General features: G+C 47.9%; 1 protein-coding gene across 1 annotated transcript; it reads right to left on the bottom strand.

Moving 5' to 3' along the window:
* Positions 1-614: 614 nt before the first annotated feature.
* On the bottom strand, positions 615-2,410 carry LOC125510043 (UDP-glucosyltransferase UGT13248). Its single transcript, XM_048675131.2, has 2 exons — positions 1,604-2,410; positions 615-1,502 (listed from the first exon to the last, which is right to left on the bottom strand). The coding sequence occupies exons 1-2, from the start codon at positions 2,276-2,278 to the stop codon at positions 756-758; spliced, it is 1,422 nt and encodes a 473-aa protein (XP_048531088.1). The 5' UTR covers positions 2,279-2,410; the 3' UTR covers positions 615-755.
* Between the last annotated feature and the right edge of the window lie 22,569 nt (positions 2,411-24,979).

The following is a 24,979-nucleotide window of genomic DNA, read 5'->3' as shown; positions in this document are numbered from 1 at the left end:
TTTTTCATGGAGATCATTATCTTAGGATCATGGAACATGTGGATATCCAGAAACAATAAAATCTTTGAGAATATCACCCACACATGTCAAGGCTGGGAATTCATCTTCATGGAGGAGCTCAAATTACTCAAATACAGGATGAAGAAGAAATATGAATTACAGTTTACTGCTTGGTTGGAGTCCTTGTTGTAATTGTAGCTTTAGTTGTTCTTTTTTAGATTCTTAGCTCTTTTTTAGTTTTCTTAGTTTTCTCTTTCTTTCTTTTTCTCTTTCTTTCTGTTCTTTATTCTTTGTATTTCTTGGGGCTTATCTCAAGCCTATCAGACCATTTTTTTTGTTTTCTGCTTTATTTAATAAAGGTTGCAGTGGGGTTTTACCCTACTGTTTATAGTAAAAAAAACAAGTGGTTGCTAAGGACCTAGTGCTCCTAAAAAGAATTGACTGACCAAATTGGTGCAAGTCGATTTTGATTCAGCTGCACTGAGAAAAAATGGACTTGTCCAAATTGTTTCTCAGGGAAGTGTGACTAAACCGTGGTCACATTTGCGGCCAGCCCACTCGCATCGTTGGCCCATCTGCGCCCAGCCACACCAGAAAGTTTCTCCACGCTTCGCTTCACATTCAAGGGGACTGGGTTTTATTCAGAGAAATTCAGTAGGAAGCTCTCGCTAATACTGACGCGTACTTGTCAGAGAAAAATGGCACGAGACATCAAAACGACGGACAGCAGATTTTCCACGAGAAACAGCACAAGACTACAGATCTTCCGCCGCTCCCGACCGCTCGGATTTCCTCGACCCGAGTCCACGGAGAAACTCCAAGATGTTCCTGTCCGAGCTCCCGCCTTCGCTCATGGCCGCCTTCGTCTTCTCACTCCACGACGCCGCCCTCGTCCGGTACTCCTCGCTCCCCATCACCTCCCTCACGCACCGCTCCACCTCCTCCCGCCTCACCACCCCGCCCGCGTCCGGCCGCGCGCGCACGCCGACGCGCCACACGTCCTCGATGTACTTGGCGTTCGTCGGCTGGTCCGACCAGTGCGGCACCGCCACCATCGGCACCCCGGCGCTCAGCGCCTCCGTCGTCGAGTTCCACCCGCAGTGCGTCACGAAGCACCCCAGGGCGCCGTGCGCCAGCACCTCCAGCTGCGCCGTCCACGGCACGATCAGCCCCTTCCCGCCCGCCTTGTCGGCGAAGCCGTCGGGGATCTTGGACGTCTCCAAGGCCCTGACCACCCACAGGAATGGCTTGCCGCTGTTGAAAAGGCCCTCCGCCACCTCCGCCATCTGCTCCGGCCCCAGCGCGGCGATGCTGCCGAAGGAGACGTACGCGACGGAGCGCGCCGGCCGGGCGTCCAGCCACGCCTTGGTCGCGGCCGTGGTCGGCGTGTGCAGGTGGAAGCCGTAGGACGCGTCGTCCGGCAGGCGGTTGTCGAGGTACGCCGAAGGCACCGTCGGGCCTACCGTCTTGGCCCCCCACATCGACGCCATGTACTCCGATTCCTTCCAAATTTTGACAATAGTAGTGTTTCAGTACCTAGTGCCGTCTATAGCGAGTGAACAGAGTGACACATTGAGTGAGAGCGACGAGCTTGTGTGCGTACCTGTGGCTGCAGCTCGTGGAAGGAGTTGACGAGGACGTAGTCGGCGGCGTCGAGCCCCACGAACTGTCTCACCAGCAGGTCCAGGTACGCAGGGCACTCGTCGGTTTTGGCCATGAACGACGGCACGTCGTCCGGTCCGAGCACAGCCGGCAGGCCGGGCAGCTCCGGCGGCACCGTGCCAGCAACAACCGGAACGGCCAGCCGCCCTGCCCCGGCGTGCGCGTAGGCCACGTTCACCGCGGGCGCCTGCGTGAAGAGGGACGCGCACGCAGCGCCATGCCGCCGGGCCACGCTTGGCGCCCACGGCTGCAGGAACGCGTCGTACACGACGGCGCGCACGGGCCGGCCCTTCTCCGCCTCGGACCGCAGCAGCTCGTCCACCGTGCGGGAGCCGACGGAGTCCAGCCGGGCGAGGTACGCGGCGACGTCGCCGGCGGCCTCGGCGAAGCCGCCGCGGTCGAAGCCGTCGGAGATCTCGGCGAGGTGGACGGCGCCCGGGCACGGGTCCCGGCCCTGGCCGAGGAGGTAGCGCGTGACGGCGAGCGTGCAGCGGACGCCGGCGTGGGAGGCGAGGCGCTTGCCGAACTGGAGGAACGGGTTGATGTGGCCCTGGCTCGGGTACGGGAGCAGGAGGACGTGGACGGCGCCGCCGTGGTCCGAGTCATGAGCCGCCATGGCTACCTAATCCGCGTGCGGTGTAGGGCAGCTGAGCTAGCTAGTGATAGACTGTGATTGCAGTGAGTGATACTAGATGGCATGTGAAATGTGGCATTTATAGAATGGCCGATGATCAACATAACATGTAGGTTCATATTTTATAGTATTCCCTCAGGTTTTTTAGTCTGTACATAAGTTTTGTCCGAAATTAAATTATCTCTACTTTGATCAAATTTGTAGAAAAAATACCAATATTCACAATACGAATCAATATTGTTAGATTCATTACGAAATGTAGTTTTATACTTAAACTTTGCAAAGTTTAACATGACACAAATCTAATACGCAGAGTAGAAAAAAGAACGGAGGGAGTACATAACTCTATAAATACTCCATCCGTCTTAAGATGTTTTCCGAGGTATCAAAAATATACATTAAAAGACGAAGAAAGTAGTTTTCTCTATGAACTTGATCAAAGCTTACAAAGTCAAATTATCTTTTCATGATCTTTATAGTCTGCATATAAATTTTCTTCAAAATCAAATTATCTCTATTTTGACCAAATTTATAGAAAAAAGTACCAATATTCAACAATGCAAAATCAATATTTTTAGATTCATTATGAAATGTACTCCCTCCGTTCTGAAATAGATGACTCAATTTTGTATAAAGTTAATATAAAGTTGAGTCATCTATTTTAGAACGAAGGGAGTAGTTTACAACATATATATTTGGTATTATAGATGTCGATATTTTTTCATATAATTGAACTTTACAAAATTTAACTTGACACAAATCTAATACGTGAAGTAAAAGGGACCAAAGGGAGTACATTACTCTATAAATAGTCCCTCTGTCTTACTCCCTCCGTTCCTAAATATTTGTCTTTCTAGACATTTCAAATGACTACTACATATGGATGTATGTAGACATATTTTTAAGTGTAGATTCACTCATTTTGCTCCGTATGTAGTCACTTGTTGAAATGCCTAGAAAGACAAGTATTTAGGAACGGAGGGAGTATAATATAAGACATTTTCTAAGGTATCAAAAACATACTACATTAGAAGACAGAGAGAGTAGTTTTCTCTATGAACTCGATCAAAGCTTACAAAGTTTGATTCTTTTATAAATCTATATGCAACACAACCGCATTATGAAATGGAGGGAGTATTGTTTAGCATTGATGAAACGAAGATCTCAAGCGAAAGTTGTCTTTGTTTCTACATTGAATTTGACTCTAGCTGCTGCGAGGTAGAGTAAGCGGCAAGCCAGAAAGAGCAAGCTACTAGCTGGAGTGCCGGAGAGAAACGCACGTGATCGAATATCTTCCTAGTTGGTCCTTGAGAGAGCCACTGCCGATGGACTTATCGAGGCTGGTCAAGAGCTCACGGGTAGGCTCGCTCCTCCGATCCCATGCATGCATGGTCCCATGAACTTGTTGTTCAATCGTCATCGCCCACGTACGCGCCGCTGGAAACAAACAAAACACAAACAACAAATCTGCACCGCCGGTCCGCGGTCCCAATCTTATCGCTCCATGAAGCAGCTAGCTGCACTGGGATGTTCTTGTGACGAACCGGTAGCTGTCAGCCAGGGTCTCAGCCGGAGGCCGGAGTCGTCAGGGATGACGTCGAAGTATGGGATTCGCGTGACAACTTTCTTCTCGTGCATCGGTGCACGGTGGCCATGCAAATTGCAAATTGTTCATCGTCATTTTCGTCGGTCATCACCTTGTTGGCACATGAAACAGAAAACTGAATAAGCACAGGATCGACCGCCGCGTGTGCAAACATGCATTTGAACGATAGCCAAGCCCGGCAAGATTCACACCTTCGCTCCCAATCTCCTGTGTCAATGGACTCAGGGGGTGTTTGGTTCACGGACTTTTTAGTCTCAGAGACTAAAAAAAGTCCCTAAAAAGTCTCTAGGAACTAAACGGGAGGGATTTTTTCTACAGAGACTAGAAAAAGACTCTACTAGAGAGTCTTCTTTATTAGTCCCTGGGATTAGAAAAAGTCTAACTTCTGAACCAAACACCCCCTCAAGCTCCAAAGCACTGACTGTGGGACAACCTCTTCACCGAACAAAACAGGAGCTGTCCGGCATTGCGGCCAGCCGGCCACCTGGCAGGCCTGCCGAGCCAGCCGGATCAGGATGACTTGCCGGCGAGCTCTCTAGAGGGCAGCAACGCTGGCAAGCCGTTGCACGAGGCGGCCGACGAAGGAAGACACCCAGTTCATGCACATCGACTTGACGGCGGAGGAAATTAAGGGAGGAAGAGGAGACCAAGGACGACGACAACATCGTGTCAGCCACGCCGCCTCGACGACGAGTCTGGACGTCCACGTCCACTGCCATCGATAGAGAGGAAAAATAGAATACGGGAGGCCGCCAACGGTTGGGTCTCAGAGAGGCCACCGCTGACGTCTTCTCGGGCCCTACAGGCGGTGAGCTTGCCCAAAGCCTCGCTGAGGCCATTACTCTTCCTTCCCCACTGAAGCTTCACTCTTTTGGGCTCCCGGCCGGCCGGTGAGCTCGCCGCTGAACGTGGGAAAGATATGTCTTGGGAAATGGCCGTAGCCGCGGCCAGCGATCATTTAGACTAGGTTAGAATAGCCTAGTATGTTATAGTTTATCTGAAATTTGTTGAAGATGTAAAGATTTGTTTGTCCATTTTGTATGAAAATTATCCGGTTTGCATGTAATTTTTTTGTTTGTTCAAATACGGTTCGAAATATATACGTGTATCATTGTCACTAGTAGAAAACAGGGCTTTGGTCCAGGCCGGGTCAGCCCATTAGTCCCGGTTCAGTCCAGAACCGGGACCAATATGGACATTGGTCCCGGTTCGTGAGCCCAGGGGGCCGGCCGGGCCACGTTGGCCATTGGTCCCGGTTCATCTGGACCTTTTGGTCCCGGTTGGTGGGATGAACCGGGACCAATGGGCCTCGCTCTGGCTCACCACCATTGGTCCCGGTTGGTGGCTTGAACCGGGACCAAAGACTCCCCTTTAGTCCCGGCTCATGTCACCAACCGGGACCAATGAGGTGCCTATATATACCCCTCGCTCGCGAGCAGAGCACCCCAGTGCTCTGTTTTTCTCTGGCCGAGGGGGAGAGGGCTTGGTGGTGCTCTAGCTCACCTCCTATGCACACAAGGTGTTCGATGGAATGCCCGAGCCACACTACTTAAGCTTTCTCCTCTCCAAGCTCGACCTCCAAGCTCCATTTTCCATAATATTTGTCTAGGTTTAGCGGTCCGTCACGCCCCGTCCCCGTCTTCACCGCCGTCGATCACCCGCGCCGAGCTCATCGCCGGCACCACCGTGGTGAGCCTCTTGTTCTTATCTTCTTTCTGAAAGGAAAAATATTCTTACTTGTATGTTTACATAGATACCTGTATTATTTTCTTACTTTTATTATTGCATCTTATATAGTGCGATGATTTTGGTATCCGCCCCCGTCGGCCCTCGTCCTGTCTATGATTCGGATGTGGTATATATATTATCTTTATAACTATTGGTTCATTTATTGTTTATGAAAATTATGCCGACCAACGTGACATAGATTTTATTTATGTAGGATGTATGTGAATCGGAAATGCCAACCGACCCTATTGTCGAGAGGTTAAATTTAGTTGAAGAAGAAAACAATTTGTTGAAGGAAAAAATAAAAAAAATTGAGGAGGAGAAGATGATATTGGAGTTGCATGTTGCGGATGTCGTCGATGATCACAAGATCAAGATGGATGCAATGCGCTTGAAGAGAAAGATTAGAAAATATGCCATTCATACCGAGGCTTGGTATCATTATGCCGTTGGATCAATTGTTACCTTGGTTGCGATTATGATCGCATTTGTTTTCGCATTGAAATGTTTTACATAGTTTCAATGTATGGTTTAATTAATTAGATGCTCTGGAGAGCTATATGTTGTTAGATGAGAACTATGTATGCACTTTGGTTTTAATGTGATGATGAACTTCTATTAATTTGGACACTTAATTATATATAATGCACGCAGATGAACCGGCAATGGATGTACGGTGACAGACACACCTGCGAGTACATTAAGGGCGTGCATGAGTTTCTCGATGCGGCTGAGGCAAACAAGCAGAATGGTTTTATGTGTTGTCCATGCACTGAATGTGGGAATATGAGGTCTTACTCTAACCGGAAAATCCTTCACTCCCACCTGCTTTACAAGGGTTTCATGCCACACTATAATGTTTGGACGAGGCACGGAGAAATAGGGGTTATGATGGAAGACGGCGAAGAAGAAGAGTACGATGAAAACTATGTGCCCCCTGAATACGGTGATGCTGCAACGGGGGGAGCTGGTGAAAATCAAGAGGAACTAGACGATGTGCCCAATGATGCTGCAACGGATGAATCTGCTGAAGATCAAGAGGAACTAGACGATGTGCCCGATGATGATGATCTCCGCCGGGTCATTGTCAATGCAAGGACGCAATGCTAAAGTCAAAAGGAGAAGCTGAAGTTCGATCGCATGTTAGAGGATCACAAAAAAGGGTTATACCCCAATTGCGAAGATGGCAACACAAAGCTCGGTACCGTACTGGAATTGCTGCAGTGGAAGGCAGAGAATGCTGTGGCTGACAAAGGATTTGAGAAGCTACTGAAAATATTGAAGAAGAAGCTTCCAAAGGATAACGAATTGCCCGACAGTACATACGCAACAAAGAAGGTCATATGCCCTCTAGGATTGGAGGTGGAGAAGATACATGCATGCCCTAATGACTGCATCCTCTACCGCGGTGCATACAAGGATCTGAACGCATGCCCGGTATGCGGTGCATTGCGGTATAAGATCAGACGAGATGACCCTGGTGATGTTGATGGCGAGCCCCCCAGGAAGAGGGTTCCTGTGAAGGTGATGTGGTATGCTCCTATAATACCACGGTTGAAACGTCTGTTCAGAAACGAAGAGCATGCCAAGTTGATGCGATGGCACAGTGAGAACCGAAAGAAAGATAGCACCCGCTGACGGGTCGCAGTGGAGAAAAATCGAGAGAAAGTACTGGGATGAGTTTGCAAAGGACCCAAGGAATGTATGGTTTACTTTAAGCGCGGATGGCATTAATCCTTTCGGGGAGCAGAGCAGCAGTCACAGCACCTGGCCCGTGACTCTATATATGTATAACCTTCGTCCTTGGTTGTGCATGAAGCGGAAGTTCATTATGATTCCAGTTCTCATCCAAGGCCCTAAGCAACCCGGCAACGAAATTGATGTGTACCTAGGGCCATTAGTTGAAGAACTTTTACAGCTGTGGAATGGAAACGGTGTACGTACGTGGGATGAGCGCAAACATGAGGAATTTAACCTTAAGGCGTTGCTTTTCGTGACCATCAACGATTGGCCCGCTCTCAGTAACCTTTCAGGACAGACAAACAAAGGATACCACGCATGCACGCACTGTTTAGATGACACTGAAAGTATATACCTGGACAAATGTAGGAAGAATGTGTACCTGGGCCATCGTCGATTTCTTCCGACCAACCATCAATGTCGAAAGAAAGGCAAGCATTTCAAAGGCGATACAGATCACCGGAAGAAGCCCGCCATGCGTACCGGTGATCATGTACTTGCTATGGTCAATGATTTACACTACGTAATCTTTGGAAAGGGTCCCGGTGGACTAGCCGTTCCGAATGACGCTGAGGGACACGCACCCATGTGGAAGAAGAAATCTATATTTTGGGACCTACCCTACTGGAAATACCTAGAGGTCCGCTCTTCAATCGACGTGATGCACGTGACGAAGAACCTTTGCGTGAACCTGCTAGGCTTCTTGGGCGTGTATGGGAAGACAAAAGATACACCTGAGGCACGGGAGGACCTGCAATGTTTGCACGAAAAAGACGGCATGCCTCCGAAGCAGTATAAAGGTCCTGCCAGCTACGCTCTTACGAAAGAAGAGAAAGAAATCTTCTTTGAATGCCTGCTCAGTATGAAGGTCACGACTGGCTTCTCGTCGAATATAAAGGGAATAATAAATATGCCAGAGAAAAAGTTTCAGAACCTAAAGTCTCATGACTGCCACGTGATTATGACACAACTGCTTCCGGTTGCATTGAGGGGGCTTCTACCGGAAAACGTCCGATTAGCCATTGTGAAGCTATGTGCATTCCTCAATGCAATCTCTCAGAAGGTTATCGATCCAGAAATCGTACCAAGGCTAAGGAGTGATGTGGCGCAATGTCTTGTCAGTTTCGAGCTGGTGTTCCCACCATCCTTCTTCAATATCATGACGCACGTCCTAGTTCATCTAGTCGACGAGATTGTCATCCTGGGGCCCGTATTTCTACACAATATGTTCCCATTTGAGAGGTTCATGGGAGTCCTAAAGAAATATGTCCGTAACCGCGCTAGGCCAGAAGGAAGCATCTCCATGGGCCATCAAACAGAGGATGTTATCGGGTTTTGTGTTGACTTCATTCCTGGCCTTAAGAAGATAGGTCTCCCTAAATCGCGGTATGAGGGGAGACTGACTGGAAAAGGCACTCTTGGAAGAGACTCAATAATATGCAGGGACGGATATTCTTGGTCTCAAGCACACTACACAGTTCTACAGAACTCTACCTTGGTGACCCCGTATGTTGATGAACACAAGAACAGTCTGCGCTCCAAACACCCGGAGCAGTGCGACGACTGGATTACATGTGAACACATCAGGACTTTGAGCAGTTGGTTGGAAACACGTCTCAGAGGTGACAACACTGTTTGTGATGAGTTGTACTTGTTGTCCAGGGGACCATCTTTGACTGTATTGACTTACAAAGGATACGAGATAAATGAGAATACATTTTACACGATCGCCCAAGAACAAAAGAGCACCAATCAAAACAGCGGTGTCCGCTTTGATGCAGCAACCGAGAGCGGAAAGGACACATATTATGGTTACATAGTGGACATATGGGAACTTGACTACGGACCTGATTTTAAGGTCCCTTTGTTTAAGTGCAAATGGGTCAATCTGTTAGGCGGCGGGGTACAGGTAGACCCACAGTACGGAATGACAACAGTGGATCTGAAAAATCTTGAGTACACTGACGAACCGTTCGTCCTAGCCAATGATGTGGCACAGGTTATCTATGTGAAGGACATGTCTACCAAACCGAGAAAAAGAAAAGATAAGGAAGCGAATACATCATACGATGAGCCAAAGCGCCACATAGTTCTTTCAGGAAAAAGGGACATCCTGGGAGTGGACGGCAAGACAGACATGTCTGAAGATTATGAAAAGTTTCATGAAATTCCTCCCTTCAATGTCAAGGCTGACCCAAGCATCCTGATAAACAATGAAGATTATCCATGGTTACGGCGCAATAAGCAAATGACACAAGCGAAGAAAAAGTGAAGACTTTCTCCCGCAACTATTATGATGATACCATGCCAACTTTGTAACACACGAACATGCTAACATTGTCCGTTTTGTACATGCACATGCTATGTGGGTGAAATTATGATACCATGCCAACTTTCAACTTTTTCAGAGTTCATTTGAAATGCTTTCATGTCTTATGGTTCGGCCCTCGTAATACCATGACTATTAGTCCCTGGCCCATGCCAACTTTCAACTTTCAACTTTCTAATACTAATGGCACTAACAGAAAGTTTATAATTTTGCTCCTCGCCCCTGGCCCATGACTATTAGTCCCGGTTTGTGCCACAAACCGGGACTAAAGGGTTGGTCCTCATTGCAGGAAGAGTTTAGTCCCACCTCGCCAACCGAAGGGGGCTCACATCGGTTTATAAGACCTTCCCTCTCTGCCTTGTTGAGCTCCACTCAAAGTGAAAATAGATGCCCTAATAGAGAAAAGTTTAACCTAAATTCATAGTGAATTTCTCTGAAATTCATAGAAATTTATTAGGAATTTAGGTTGAATTTTCTCTATAAGCACATCTATTCTCATTTTTTAGTAAGTTAATCACAAACTTGTGATTCAAACAATTTTCAAAGAATTCAAATTTTAACTATTCAAATTTGAAAACTAATGGCACTAAGAGAAAGTTTATAATTTTTCTAAAACTAATGGCACTAACAGAAAGTTTATAATTTTGCTAACCTAAAAAGCAAACCGAATTAAAAATTAAAGCAAAAAACAAAAGAAAATAAATAATGCAAAAAACAAATCAAAAAAACAGGAAAAAACTATTTTTTATAGTAAAGTTAATCACAAAATAAAATAAATAAAGCAATGAAGAAAACAAAAAAATTTAAAAAGTGTTTTCAAATTTGAAAACTAATGGCACTAACAGAAAGTTTATAATTTTTCTAAAACTAAAAGCAAAAAGAATAAAAAAATAAAGCAAAAAACAAAAGAAAATAAATAATGCAGAAAACAAAACAAAAAAACTGGAAAAAATAGCAACAATAAGTATATTGTTGTAAGTAGAAACAAAATAAAATAAATAAAGCAACAAAGAAAACAAAAACCAAAAAAAGTGTTTTCAAATTTGAAAACTAATGGCATTAACAAAAAATTTATAATTTTTCTAAAACTAAAAGCATAAAGAATTAAAAAATAAAGCAAAAAAACAAAAGAAAATAAATAAAGCAACAAAAAAACAAAAAAAATGCCACCTACTGGGCCCCCACGGCCTGAATACGGCTAGAAACCCATCCAAGGGCCAGGATTCAGGCCCGCAGGAGGCCCAGTAGGCCCACAGGCATAGTAGTGACAATTAGGCCCATAAGACTGCAATGGAGAGGAGCTCGAGAGGGGTGCGGCAGTGGGGCTTATAAACCACTGCGCACCCCTCTCAACTAGCGAGGTGGGACTAAACTTTCGACGTAGCAGCTGCACAAGGCCTTTGGTCCCGGTTGGTGGCACCAACTGGGACTAAAGGGGGGCATTGGTCACGGTTCGTGGCACAAACCATGACCAATGCCCCCCTTTAGTCCCGGTTGGTGGCCGCCGCTTCCCGCCCTTTGGGCTGCTGAAAAGAGGCCTTTGGTCTCGGTTGGTGGCACCAACCGGGACTAATGCCCACCTTTAGTCCCGGTTGCTGCCACGAACCGGGACTAAAGGCTCTGCTATATAAGTCCACACTTAGAAAATTTTCGCCAACTGCTCCATTCCCCATCGCCGACGCCGCCAGGCTGCTCGTCCTCCTCGTCGCCGTCGCCGCGCCCTGCCCCATCCCCGCGTGCTTGCCGTCGCTGCGCCCTGTCCCGGCGCCGTTGCCGCGCCCTGTCGCTATCGTCGTCGTCGCGCCCTCCTGCCCGTCGCCGGCCGCCCTGCCCCGAGCCCCGCCTCCTCGTTCCCGTCGCCGTGTGCCGCCCCGAGCCCGCGGCCGTCCCCATCGCCGTGTGCCATCCCGAGCCCGTCGTCCCCGTCACCGCATGCCGTCCCGCGCACGCCGTCCCCATCGCCGGCATCCCCGACCCCGCCGTCCTCCTTCCCGTCGCTGGCCTCCTCTCCCTGTCGCCGCCCGCCCCCAGTGAGCTCCCCCCTTTCCCATCCCCGTCGCTGACGACGCCACCCATTGCCGTCGCTGCTCTCTGTTTATGGATATGGCTATATATGCATGTATTTTCTCTGTGTATATATGTTCATATATGCAAAAGTTACATTTTTAGAAAATCATCTATATATGTTCATATATGGAAAAGTTCTATATGAATGTGGCTATATGTATGTTCATGGAAAATAATTTTGCTCGATGATCTTTTTGTTCCCGATGTTTATATAATTTTTTTCATGTATGTATAAATGTCGATATGAATTGTACCTATGATGTTTTTTTATTCATAGATGAATATGTATGTGGCTATGTATGTGTATGTGGCTATGTGAATATGCAAAGAAGAGGAGATGAAGAAGATGATATATTTTCTTATTCGTGGGTGTGTCGAGAGGGTCATCGATAACTTTAGTGAATTTTAGGTTATTTTCATTTTAGGTCATTTTAGGTCGTGGGTGTGTCGAGAGGGCGGCCAAGGGGTCAAGGGTCGTCGAACATGAGAGGGGGGATGATAGATGATGATGAGGGGGGGAGGGGGGACGTCGGACATTCATGAGAGAGGCGGGGAAGAAGGGGAAGAAGAGGGGGTCGAGAGGGGGTCTAGGGTCGCCGAGGGGTCGAGGGTCGTCGAACATGAGAGGAAGAAGAGGATAAAAAAGAAGAGGAATAAGAAAAAAAAGAGGAGAAGAAAGAATAGAGGAGAAGATCTCCTCTATTCTTTCTTCTCCTCTTTTTTTTCTTCTTCTTCCTCTTTTTTTATCGGGAACGAGGGTCGCCGGGCGGTAGAGGAAGAAGAGGATAAAAAAGAAGAGGAAGAAAAAAAGAGAGGTGTCGACGGTCGCCTAGGGGTTGAGGGTCGAGAGGGGGTCTAGGGTCGCCGAGAGGGGAGAGGAAGACGAGGAGAAATAAATAAGAAGAAGAAAAAAGAAGAAAAAGAAAAGGAGAAGAAGAAAGGAATAGAGGAGAAGAAGAGAAAAATAGAATATATATTCTATTTTCTCTTTTCTCCTATATTCCTTTCTTCTTCTCCTCTTTTTTTTTCTTCTTCTTCCTCTTTATTTTATCGGGAACGAGGGTCGTCGAGGGTCGCCGAGCGGTAGAGGAGAAACCCTAAATAGAAAGTATCGTCGGTGTGAGATACATGTACCGTCGGTGTCGTGGCTTTGTCACGGCAGATGTCCTAGAGAAAGGACTTAGTCGTGGAGCCATCGCGACTGGTTAGCTTGAAGGGGTTAAAGCGGACACAGGGACACAAGAGAGTTTATACTAGTTCGGCCCCTTCGATGAAGGTAAAAGCCTACGTCTAGTTGTGATGGAATTGATGGGGTTTCGATGACTAGGGAGCAAACAAGCTTCGCCCATGTCTCGAGTTGTTGTCTATCTCTGAACCGCCGCCGGGTCGTCCCCTTATATACACGGGTGACACCCGTCGGCTCACAGAGTCCTAACACCGGTCGATATTCGTATTCTGGGTTGGTCTCTCCTTATTCCTAACTTATAGTACAAGTTTATATACAAATCCCGGTTTATAGCTACAAGTCTTGAACCGGCTACGGGCCTTAGGCCCTCATCTGCCTTCTTGGGCTTTATCACTCTGGAACTACTGATGAAGTTGACCCGGCCCAGATAGGCTGATTTATGCCCAGCAGTAATATCCCCAACATTAGGCCCCAGATTGATTTGAACGGGTTCATGTCAATCCTTTAACAAAAGCTTCATCTTCAACATCTTCTCATAAATTGGTAAACCGCCATGATGTCATCTTCTCTGATTGCTGTAAACCGGAGTGACGTCACCTGTCATAACGAAGCTATCCATTATGCTTCTTTGTTTAATAGATCTGCGGAAATCGAGGCGACAGCTCCGTTTCGTGGCCCCTTGATTGTCGCGCCTGACACCTGTTCTTTCGCCTTATAAATAGGACCGAAGGGTCATTTATTTTCTCCCCTTCGTGCCTTTCTTCTTCGTCTTCCTTGCGTCGCCAGCCTCGGAGCTCCGCCGCCGCCGTCGACCTCTGCCTCAACCTTGGCCGCTGCATCAACCTGGGTGCACCAGAGCATCGCGGCAACCTTCCGCGTCTTCCTCAGCTCCGGTAAATCTTCTATCCTTTCCCCTGCAGATCTGACCTAGGGTTTCACAGTTCTTCAGTGTTCATCGTCTGCCTCTTGCTCATACGATAGATCTTTAGATGACTCCGCAAATCTTTATTCTGTGCAATGGTAGCTGTTTACCCTTCACCTTCACTTACACATCTCAAAACCATAGATCTGTATGTACGTCTTGCTCATTGACTCGGTACTGCTCCTTTTGGACCTCTGAATATTTATCTTTTTTCTGAACTTGCTTCAGATCCATCGCTGTAGAGAAATCTTACGAAATCTGTTTCTATAAACTTACTCATCTGCTTCAATGTTTAAACCAGGCGGTTTAACCTTGTAGAATTTTTTTGCCAAACTGGTATATACCATTAGTCCCCTTGTTGAACCGCCAGATGTTGTTGCTTCATAAAACTCCGGTTCAGATAGTTCTGTCTCCGGTTTAACATTGCACATACCAATGTACCTTGATCAAATGCATTTTTGAACCGGGATCTTCTACCTTGTAGATTCCATCATGGCCAAGCAAGTATATGAGTGCAATTGGGTTCCTTCTCGCGTCACAGAGGCTCAGCTGGACGATCTAGTCCTGATCGGCGCTTTAGGCAGCAAAGATACCATCCATTGGAGGGCTCCTGGCAAAGAATGCCCTCCCACTCCTCAAGAAGGAGAGGTTGTTGTTTTCGTAGATCACTTAGCTCGGGGCTTTAAGCCGCCCGGTTCTAAATTTTACCGGGATGTTTTGGCCGATTTCCAACTCCATCCACAAGACACTGGCCCCAATTCTGTTACAAATATGTGTCACTTCCAAGTGCTCTGTGAGGCGTTCTTTCAAGAGGAGCCCACAGTGGAATTGTTCAGAGATCTTTTCCATCTAAACCGCCATACTGAGTTTACTGACGGCTCCAATACGGAGTTGGGTGGCGTGGCGATCCAGAAAAGGAAAGAGGTCACATACCCTCACGCCAAACTGCACAGCCACCCCAAAGAGTGGAATCAGACATGGTTCTATTGCAAAGACACCTCCCCTACTGGTGAGAATCCCTTGCCTGGCATTCGTCCGGAGCGGCTCAGCAATACACACCCTTTTCCGCAAAGATTGACTGCCCAGGAGAGAAGCAAATATGCTCCTCAACTGTCGAAGCTCAGATCCTTTATGGCCAACGGTTTAACAGGGGTTGATCTCGCTCGCTGTTGGATATCATGGAGCATACTGCCCCTTAGTCAGCGCTCCGGTTTGATGTGCGAGTATACCGGTAGTGTTGATGACCCACTGTGACATTCCAAAATCCAGCTCACCGATGAAGAAATCACAGAGGCTGTGAATAAGATGCTGAATGAACCGGAACATATCTGTGCTAGAAACGGCCTGCTTCCCTTCTATGCCACCAACAAACCGCCAGCTGTAAGACCTTAATTTTTCCTTTTGCTGAATCTGTTATTGATATATCTGGTCATTGTTTAATATCAGTGTCTGTGTAATCAGGGCAATGACCCGTTTTGGAGCAAGAAATTGCCGCAGGAAAAACCAAAAAAACAGACAAACCGGAAAGAGCAACCCGGCAAAAGACTAAAGCTGTAAAGAAGACTGCCCACAGGAAAAGAACTACTGCATCTTCTAATCAGGCCCCTGATGATGATGTGGATAATCCGGACCTTGAGGTAGAGCTTGACTCACTTGGCTTATTTTTCATGCGTCTTATTGATGATTATATTTGTCAGGATGATGCCGAAGCCAGCCACGCTGATGCTGCAGAGGTAATTATTCTCTCTTCCGATTCAGAACCTTTGCCTTCGCTAAAAATCCGTCAGGCAAACCGGAAAGTTAAATTTTCTCATCCTCTTGCTTATTTGGATCCCAAATTTCTTATGAAGACCCAACAGCACGAAGCTCGTCGCACAACCCGACACAGCGGCCAGGTAGTTACCTCCGCCGGTTTACCGAACAGTCCGGTTCGAAAACGCCGTTCAGAGGTCTCTAAGTTGCTTGTCAGTGATTGTCCTAAAGCGGGCTGCTTTCGTCAACCTCTTAATCCATCTGACTCCGATTACCAGGTTACTTCCCACTCATCTTCTGGCGAGTCATCGGCTACTCAGTTGCCACCGCTCAAAACGGTGCTTGGGTAAGCTATACTTATTATGATATTTGCAGCACATCGCCTTAGAACATATGCTGTATTTGATTTTGTTATTTTTTTCAGGGCCAAACCTAGGCCAAGCAAGAAGGCCCGCCTGGACAAAGCGGCCGAAGAAGATGCCGTTCTTGAGCCAGGCAAAACACCCGATCTTGAAGCGGCTATTCCTGAGGATATACCCAATGATCCACCGCAGCAAGACGACGATCTTATTGCTGACGAGAGACCTACTGATGCCTCAGGTCCTGTCAATCAGCCCACAGGCTCCATCCGGATTGAGAGATCCACCGGTCCAGCAAAACCTACTGACAAGCCAACAGCCCCAGTGCAAACCGGCGATACTCAGGAGGATGAGGTTGTCATTACTGGCACTGGCCATACCGAGCCAAGCAATCCTGTTGCTTTGTCCAAACATTCTGCCAAGGAAGAATTTGCTGCCTTTCGTAAAGGCAAGTGGAATGCTGATCTGGCAACTTACGCTGCTCTGAACGCCCAAGATATCCATTCCGGCTACCTGAACCGGCTGTATACCAGCCGTGACTATGAAGCCAGTCTGGTTAATATGATGAAGGATAAATACGAGGTAACTTCCATATGCTCTTTCCTGCTTGTATGCTTCAATACTTGCTGACTCTCCTAGCCCCCAAGGGCCGGTTTGTAATCTTCTTTCAAACCGGGACTTACTAATATAAATCTTAATACTTTGAATTTCGCCGATGTATCCCCCAAGGGCCGGTTCAACTTAGCATAGTTAAACCGGTACTTTAAGTAATTGAGATTGCCGCATCAGAATATATATACGAGCAAATAGCCATTAGCCCCCAAGTGCCAAGTTGAATACTTGTATTGATCTTGGGACTTTGTAAGCAATTGAAAGATGAAGATCGAATATGCATTAGCCCCCAAGTGCTAAGTGCATAACTTGTTATGTGGTTGGTACTTCAATCCTTGTACCGTTTTGTTGAAGCATATAACTGTCTGCATGCAGGCGGAGCTGAAGACGAAAGAAAGCCAAGTCGCCGATCTCCAAGAAAACCTGAAAACCCAACAAGCTGAAACCTCCAGAGCAAAAGAGGAATTAGCCAACGCTTTAAGCGCCATGGAACAGCTTAAGGAGAGCTTCAAGAAGAAGCGGGCGGATTGGGCCACTGAAAAGCCCGCTTTAATCAAACGAGCAGAGGATGCCGAGGCTGCACTAAAACCAGTGGCAGATGAACTGACCAGCATAAAGCGGCACGTGCATGCCATGACTACTGCTATCTTTGGTAAAGTAGTTTGACTTCTGAATTGGCTCTGCCTTCTTATAGAGTTGCTGGTTTATTAACCCTTTATGGTATTTCAGGGACACGCATTGGTCACTTGGGGTCAGATGTGCGGAAGAAACTGAAAGCCGCCTATACATTGGTTGAACAATTGTATATTGGTGCCCAGCGGATCATCTGTACCGCATCCCATAACAAACCGGCGCCCACTTTGATTCAAGACACTCTGATGAAACTGTCGGTGCTTCCTGCCCGGGTTGAAGAGCTGAAGAAATCTGCTGCTCGAACCGGTGCGATCAATGCCTTAATCCGGGCAAAAGCCTGGGTGCCGGATTTTGATCCTATTGAAGCGGCTCAGGGCTATCCCGGCTTGAAGGAAGACGGGACAGAGTTTGGTGAAGCGGATTTGCGAGCAATAAACCGGGAGGTACGTCCGCTAGCTTGTCAATTGGCTGAAGAAGCAGACTTGTCTCATTATCAAGCCCAATATGACAATCAGAACAAGCGAATAGCTGCACCAATCCATGAATCAGAAAATCTGATCCCTCCAATCCGTAAGCATACTTACGCTCCCGATATTGACCCGTCATTGCTGATCCATGATGAAGCTGTTTTTCAAGCATTAATGGGAATCGACTAGACAACTGTTGATTTCCATCCACTGGGTAGAGAAACGGAGGCTGAAGCGGCGCAGAATGACCCACAACCATCAGGCCAGGCTGGTGACCAAGCTTGAACCGGAAGCCGGTTTTAAAACTTCCTCTCCTTTGCGAAAAACAATGATATTATTATGGGCACCGTGTTGCCTTGTAATAGGCTAGCTGATACTTTTGATGTTGATATGCCTTCGTGCATAATTTGTTCTTCCTGTGGTGATGAACTTTCCAAAGCACTTTCTGCAATAAGAAACTCTTCAAGTGCCACCGCGGTTGTACCGTCAGGCGGAATATGATGTCTGCATATATGAAGTCAAAACATCCAAAAAAATTAAGTATATGACCAAATTTTTGAGATACATAATACCTGCCATCGTTGAGCGTGAAGTTGGCTTGGCCAATCTTGAAGCAGAGTTTTGCAAACCCACACTGTTGGAGGAGATAACAACTCATGTATATATATGACGCTGGTTTACCATGTAAACCGTGCCGGGTTATAATAAACACCGTGTTACTCCATAAGAGGATGTTAACAACAAGGATCAAACCGGGCAAATAGTCTCCGGATTGACGTGAACTGTGTTCCGTCAATTGATTGGTTGAAAAAAGTAATAAAAAAGAAAAAACGCAATAAAAAAGAAAAAAGTATCTTGCAAAGAAAAGTGCGAAGCAAAAGCAATGACAAAACCGTTTGCAAAAAAGGTTTATTTGAGCTGATCAAATGGCGTTACCATGGCCGAACACGACCAAGCTCCCGTTAGGTGTAACTATGGTTTTAGTCAGCCAGGTCCCCAAATGAAACCGTGGCATTTATGCCGACCAAGTGGCATGGCAATGGTTCGGGTTCGACCAAGCCCCCAAGTGATTCTGTGGCCTTAGGCCGATCAAGAGGCATGACTGGTTCAGACGTGACCAAGTCCCCAAGTGATCTGGTGGCTCTCGCCTATCAAGAGGTATGGTATTGGTTCGGACACGACCAAACCTCCAAGTGATATAACATGATGCTTTTAAAAAAGCGAACTCAAGGGGTAAACCGGAGGCCGCTTTAGAACAACTCCGTGTAACCACACATGATGTAAAAGAACAGATACCCCGCTTTAGCTGAGGTTCCGGTTTATTATATTTAATCATAATATATACATCGTTGTAATATGTACATAAGTAGAACCAATGGCTCAGGTATAATAAGGACGAAGATGAGCTATGTTCCACGGCCTGTTGGTCTCCTCCTCTGATGTACGTGAGTCCTTATGCTCTCGAATATCGATCAGATAGTATGACCCGTTGTGCAGATTCTTGCTGACCACGAAAGGCCCCTCCCAAGGTGGGATAACTTATGCATATCAGTCTGATCTTGGATGAGCCGAAGCACCAAATCTCCTTCCTGGAAGGTTCTGGTTCTGACTCGGCGACTGTGATAACGACGAAGATCCTGTTGGTAAATCGCCGATCGGGCGGCTGCTATGTCACGCTCTTCATCCAACCGTTCCAAAGCATCTTGCCGTGCTGTCTCGTTGTCCGCTTCAATATAAGCCGTCACATGAGGTGAATCATGACGGATATCACTGGGGAGAACCGCCTCCGCTCCATAAACCATGAAGAACGGTGTGTATCCTGTTGACTTGTTGGGTGTTGTATTGATGCTCCATAACACAGATGGTAATTCTTCTACCCAACAACCTGGCGTTCTCTGCAAAGGAACCATGAGCCGGGGCTTGATGCCTCTCAAGATCTCTTGATTAGCTATTTCTGCTTGACCATTGGACTGTGGGTGTGCCACTGATGAAACGTCGAGCCGGATGTGCTCCCGTTCGCAGAACTCCTTCATGGCACCTTTGGACAAATTGGTATCATTATCTGTGATGATACTGTGTGGAAAGCCAAACCGGAAAATCACTTTTTTAATGAACTGAACCGTCGTGGCCGCATCACACTTGCTAACAGGTTCTGCCTCCACCCACTTTGTAAACTTGTCAACCGCCACCAGGAGGTGGGTCTTCTTATCTTTGGACCTTTTGAAAGGCCCAACCATATCCAGCCCCCAAGTCGCAAACGGCCAAGTAATTGGAATCATTCTCAATTCTTGAGCTGGTACATGAGCATGTCTTGAGAACTTTTGGCAACCATCACATCGTCTGACCAGATCCTCTGCATCAGCATGAGCAGTTAACCAATAGAAGCCATGGCGAAACGCTTTAGCCACCAGAGATTTTGAACCGGCATGGTGACCACAATCTCCTGCGTGGATCTCACGCAAAATTTCACGGCCTTCTTCAGGAGACACACAGCGTTGAAATGCTCCTGACACACTCCAATGATGCAACTCGCCGTTGATAATAGTCATGGACTTGGATCGCCGGATAATCTGTCTGGCCAGAGTCTCATCCTCTGGTAACTCGCCCCGGTTCTTGTACGCCAGGTAGGGAAGCGTCCAACTCGGAATAACATGAAGAGCTGCCACCAATTGAGCCTCCAGATCAGGAATAGCCAAATCTGCTTTACCAGGGATCTTGACCGACGGGTTGTGCAGCACATCCAGGAAAACATTGGGCGGAACCGGTTTGCGCTGAGAGCCCAGCCGGCTTAAAGCGTCCGCCGCTTCATTTTTCCGCCGGTCCACGTGGTCCACCTGATAGCCTTTGAAATGGCATGCAACAATATCCACCTCACGACGATATGCCGCCATGAGTGGATCCTTAGAGTCCCAAGTGCCAGACACTTGCTGAGCCACGAGGTCCGAGTCACCGAAGCACTTAACTCGACCTAGATTCATCTCTTTAGCCATCCGGAGACCATGGAGCAAGGCTTCATACTCAGCTTCCAATTGCCTGGATCCGTCAAAATGGATGGTCCAATATGTGTGATCCGGCTTTTCTTCAGGTGCTTGCATTTCCGTCCAATCATTGATAAAATCAACCAGTGCTTGAGACTTAATTGCCGTCTGAGGCACATACTTCAAATCGTGCGGCCCAAGCTCTATAGCCCACTTGGCAATCCGGCCAGTTGCTTCCTGGTTCTGGATGATATCCCCCAAAGGAGCAGAACTGACCACCGTAATTGGATGCCCTTGGAAGTATTGTTTAAGCTTCCGGCTTGCCATAAAAACTCCACACACCAGCTTCTGCCAATGCGGATACCTTTGCTTGGACTCAATGAGCACCTCGCCGATATAATAGATCGGACGTTGAACCGGATGCTCCTTACCTGCCTCCTTTCGCTCCACCACAATAGCCACGCTGACCGCCCGAGAATTAGCAGCAACATATAGCAGTAACGGCTCCTTGTCAATGGGAGCGGCGAGCACAGGCGGATTGGCCAATTGCCGCTTTAAGTCCTCAAATGCTTCATCAGCAGCAGAACTCCATACAAACTGATCCGTCTTCTTCAACATCTGATACAAAGGGATTGCCTTCTCACCAAGACGACTGATAAACCGGCTTAATGCGGCAATCCGGCCTGCCAGGCGTTGAACATCATTGATGTACTTCGGTTTAGCCAGGGAGGTGATGGCTGTGATCTTCTCCGGATTAGCCTCAATTCCCTATTGGACACCAGGAAGCCTAATAACTTGCCCGCCGGTACACCAAAGACGCATTTGTCCGGATTAAGCATCATCTTGTATGTCCTCAGGTTATCAAAAGTTTCCTTTAAATCACCAATCAGAGTCTCCTTCTCCCTGGATTTAACCACGATATCATCCACGTAGGCGTGTACATTACGACCAATCTGTTTGTGTAGACAATTTTGCACACAATGTTGATAAGTTGCCTGGGCACTCTTGAGCCCAAAGGGCATAGACACATAGCAGAAGGCTCCAAAGGGAGTTATGAATGTCGTTTTCTCCTGGTCCTTAACTGCCATTTTGATCTGATGATAGCCAGAATATGCATCCAAAAAACTTAAATGCTCACAACCCGCCGTAGCATCAATAATTTGATCAATACGGGGGAGGGCAAAAGGATCTGCTGGACAAGCTTTATTAAGATCTGTGTAATCCACACACATGCGCCAGGTGCCGTTTTTCTTAAGGACCAGCACCGGATTGGCAAGCCACTCAGGGTGAAAAACTTCAATAATAAAACCAGCTGCTAAGAGCCTGGCTACCTCTTCTCCAATTGCCTTGCGTCTTTCTCCGTTAAACCGGCGAAGGAACTGTTTCACCGGTTTGTACTTAGGATCCACATTAAGGGTGTGCTCAGCGAGTTGCCTCGATACACCTGGCATGTCAGAGGGCTTCCATGCAAAAATGTCCCGATTCTCACGGATGAACTCGATGAGCGCGCTTTCCTATTTCGGATCCAAATTAGCACTGATGCTGAACTGCTTGGACGAATCGCCAGGTACAAAGTCAACAAGCTTAGTTTCTGCTGCCGATTTGAACTTCAGGGCCGGATCATGCTCCGTAGTTGGCTTCTTTAATGGAGTCATGTCCGCCGGATCAACATTGTCCTTATAATACTTCAGCTCCTCGGTGGCACAAACCGACTCTGCATAGGCTGCATCACCTTCCTCACACTCCAAAGCGATTTTGCGGCTTCCGTGAACCGTTATTGTCCCCTTGTGACCCGGCATTTTGAGCTGCAAATACACATAACAGGGCCGTGCCATAAACTTGGCGTAGGCCGGTCGCCCAAATAGGGCGTGATATGGTCTTTGGATTTTCACCACTTCAAACATCAATGTCTCCGACCTGGAATCATGATCATCCCCAAAGGCCACTTCCAGAGCTATCTTACCAACAGGATATGCTGATCTGCCAGGTACTACACCATCGAACACCGTATTAGACGGTTTAAGATTTTTATCTGTCAGTCCCATACGACGGAAGGTCTCATAGTACAAGATATTAATGCTGCTACCTCCATCCATGAGCACCTTGGTGAACTTGTAACCTCCCACCTGAGGCGCCACCACCAGAGCCAACTGACCCGGATTATCGACCTGGGGAGGGTGATCCTCTCTGCTCCATATGATTGGCTGTTCAGACCAATGTAGATAACGGGGTATGGCCGGTTCAACAGAGTTGACCGCCCGCCTCTAAACCTTCCGGTCTCGCTTGTCCAAGCTAGTGGTGAAGACATGGTACTGCCCACTACTCAACTGCTTTGGGTTGCTCTGGTAACCTGACTGTTGCTGCTGTTGGTTGTAACCACCCTGGTTGTTCTGACTATTTTGACCATTATGTCCGCCCGGATTACCATTAAATCCTGAACCGGAACTTCCTCCACCGTAACCCGGCCCGGATCCTGAGCCACCGCCAGATTCGTGATCATACCGGAAATTATTAGAATTCTTGAACTCCTGCATAATAAAGCAATCCTTCCAAAGGTGGTTTGCTGGCGCCTCCTTTGTCCCATGTCTTGGACAGGGCTGGCTTAGCAGATAGTTTAGGCGGTCTGGGTTAGGGTTGGGTGCCCCATTACGATTTTTCGGTTTACCCTTGCGTCGCTGGCCATTGTCCTGTGCGTTGGTATTAGCCACAAAGTCCATGTTACCATCCGCTTTACGCTTGCCTCCACCACCATTGCCTGCCCAGTGATGCTGCTGACCTTTGGAGTTGCTGTTCCTCTTTCCCTTCCCTGTCTTGTCATCATCAGATTCGGGATCCTTGGTACTATCAGAATCAGCATATTTCACCAAAGCGGCCATGAGGGTCCCCATGTCTGTGCAATGACGCTTCATCCGTCCCAACTTCAGCTTCAGGGGCCCAAACCAGCAGTTGCCTTCTAGGGTTAATACTGCGGTGTCAGCGTTGATGCTGTCTGATGAATGCAACACTTGTGAAACCCGGCGCACCCAATGAGTCGTTGATTCTCCTTCCTCCTGGATGCATGCAGCTAAGTCCACTATCAACATAGGCTGTTTACATGTATCCTTGAAATTGCTGATAAACCAGGCTCGTAATTGGGCCCATGAACTGATAGAATTAGCCGGCAAGATTTTTAACCAAGTACGGGCCGTTCCTTCAAGCATCATGGTGAAGTATTTCGCACACGCCGTGTCATCCACATCAAGCATCTCCATGGCCATCTCATAGCTCTCCACCCATGTCTCTGGAGGCTGATCCGCCGTGTAATTTGGTACCTTGCGCGGGCCCTTGAAATCCTTGGGCAGGCGCACATTGCGTAAAGCGGGGATAAGGCAAGGCACCCCCAAAGAACTAGAAGTAACACCAGGTTCGATCGAGATGGTTGGACGAACCGGCATGAGCTGCCGAACCTGATGCTGTGTGGCTAACTCGGCCTCCCTGCGCGCTCGGGCCCGGTTCACCACTTCCTGAGCATTATCAGCACCACCCGTCGGGTTGTTGCCACGGGGTGCTCCACGTCGTTCGTTACTCGACACTGCCGGTTCATCCATATGTCTGCTATAGCTCCGGCTTGGACGGGGGGTCGAGTGGATCCGGTCGCGGCTGTACGAGTATGCTTCTTGTTGGACCAAAGCTGTCCTCAGAAGCTCCTTGACCCGTCGCGTCTCTACTGCCTGCGGCGAATCACCTTCAATTGGAATGGCCTCCAGCCGTGCCGCAGCGGCAACGAGATTGTCCATCGGGTTGGAGTAGTGACCCGGAGGTGTTAAAACAGCCTGAGGTATAACGGTGTTTTGACGAGGCAGGTCCATCTGACGAGGCTGAACCGGTGCACCGGTCCCGGGAGCTTCCGCCCGGTTTCCCTCCAGCGGATTGCCGGTTCCTACTCCTGGAGTGTTGAAAAGGTCTCTGGCCTCAAAAACCGGAGGCAAACGGGATCAGTACTTCCTCCTCATGACTTCCTGCGACGCACTCTGGTCCAACATGAGCCTGTAGGCTTGTGCGTCTAAAGCGGCCCGCTCCGTGGCCATCCTAGTGTCCTCAGCTGCCAGATCTGCCTTGGCCTGGGTGATCTGTTCCTTCACTTTTGCAATCTCGGCGTTGTAAATGCCCTGATCTGCCAGATTAGCCTCCGTCATAAGCACAGCCAATGCATCAAATAGCTCTGATAGAACTTGAGCCGGCGGGCGCACAGGGCCTCCTGCCCCGGCAGCCGTCGCCGCTGCTGAACCGGAGGTTGTTGCCGCAGCGGTCGAAGAACGAAGCGC

Source organism: Triticum urartu, chromosome 5A (assembly GCF_056163025.1).
Source record: "Triticum urartu cultivar PI428250 chromosome 5A, HENAU_Tu73, whole genome shotgun sequence".
Taxonomy (NCBI): domain Eukaryota; kingdom Viridiplantae; phylum Streptophyta; class Magnoliopsida; order Poales; family Poaceae; genus Triticum; species Triticum urartu.
This window is presented reverse-complemented; position numbering and strand designations above follow the sequence as displayed.

What these genes read in the sequence shown, in the direction of transcription:
- LOC125510043 (XM_048675131.2), bottom strand. Translation starts at nt 2,278, where the DNA reads ATGGCGGCTCATGACTCGGACCACGGCGGCGCCGTCCACGTCCTCCTG. An exon ending in TCCACGAGCTGCAGCCACAG is followed by an intron (nt 1,503 to 1,603) that starts GTACGCACACAA and finishes AAAATTTGGAAG; the next exon opens with GAATCGGAGTACATGGCGTC.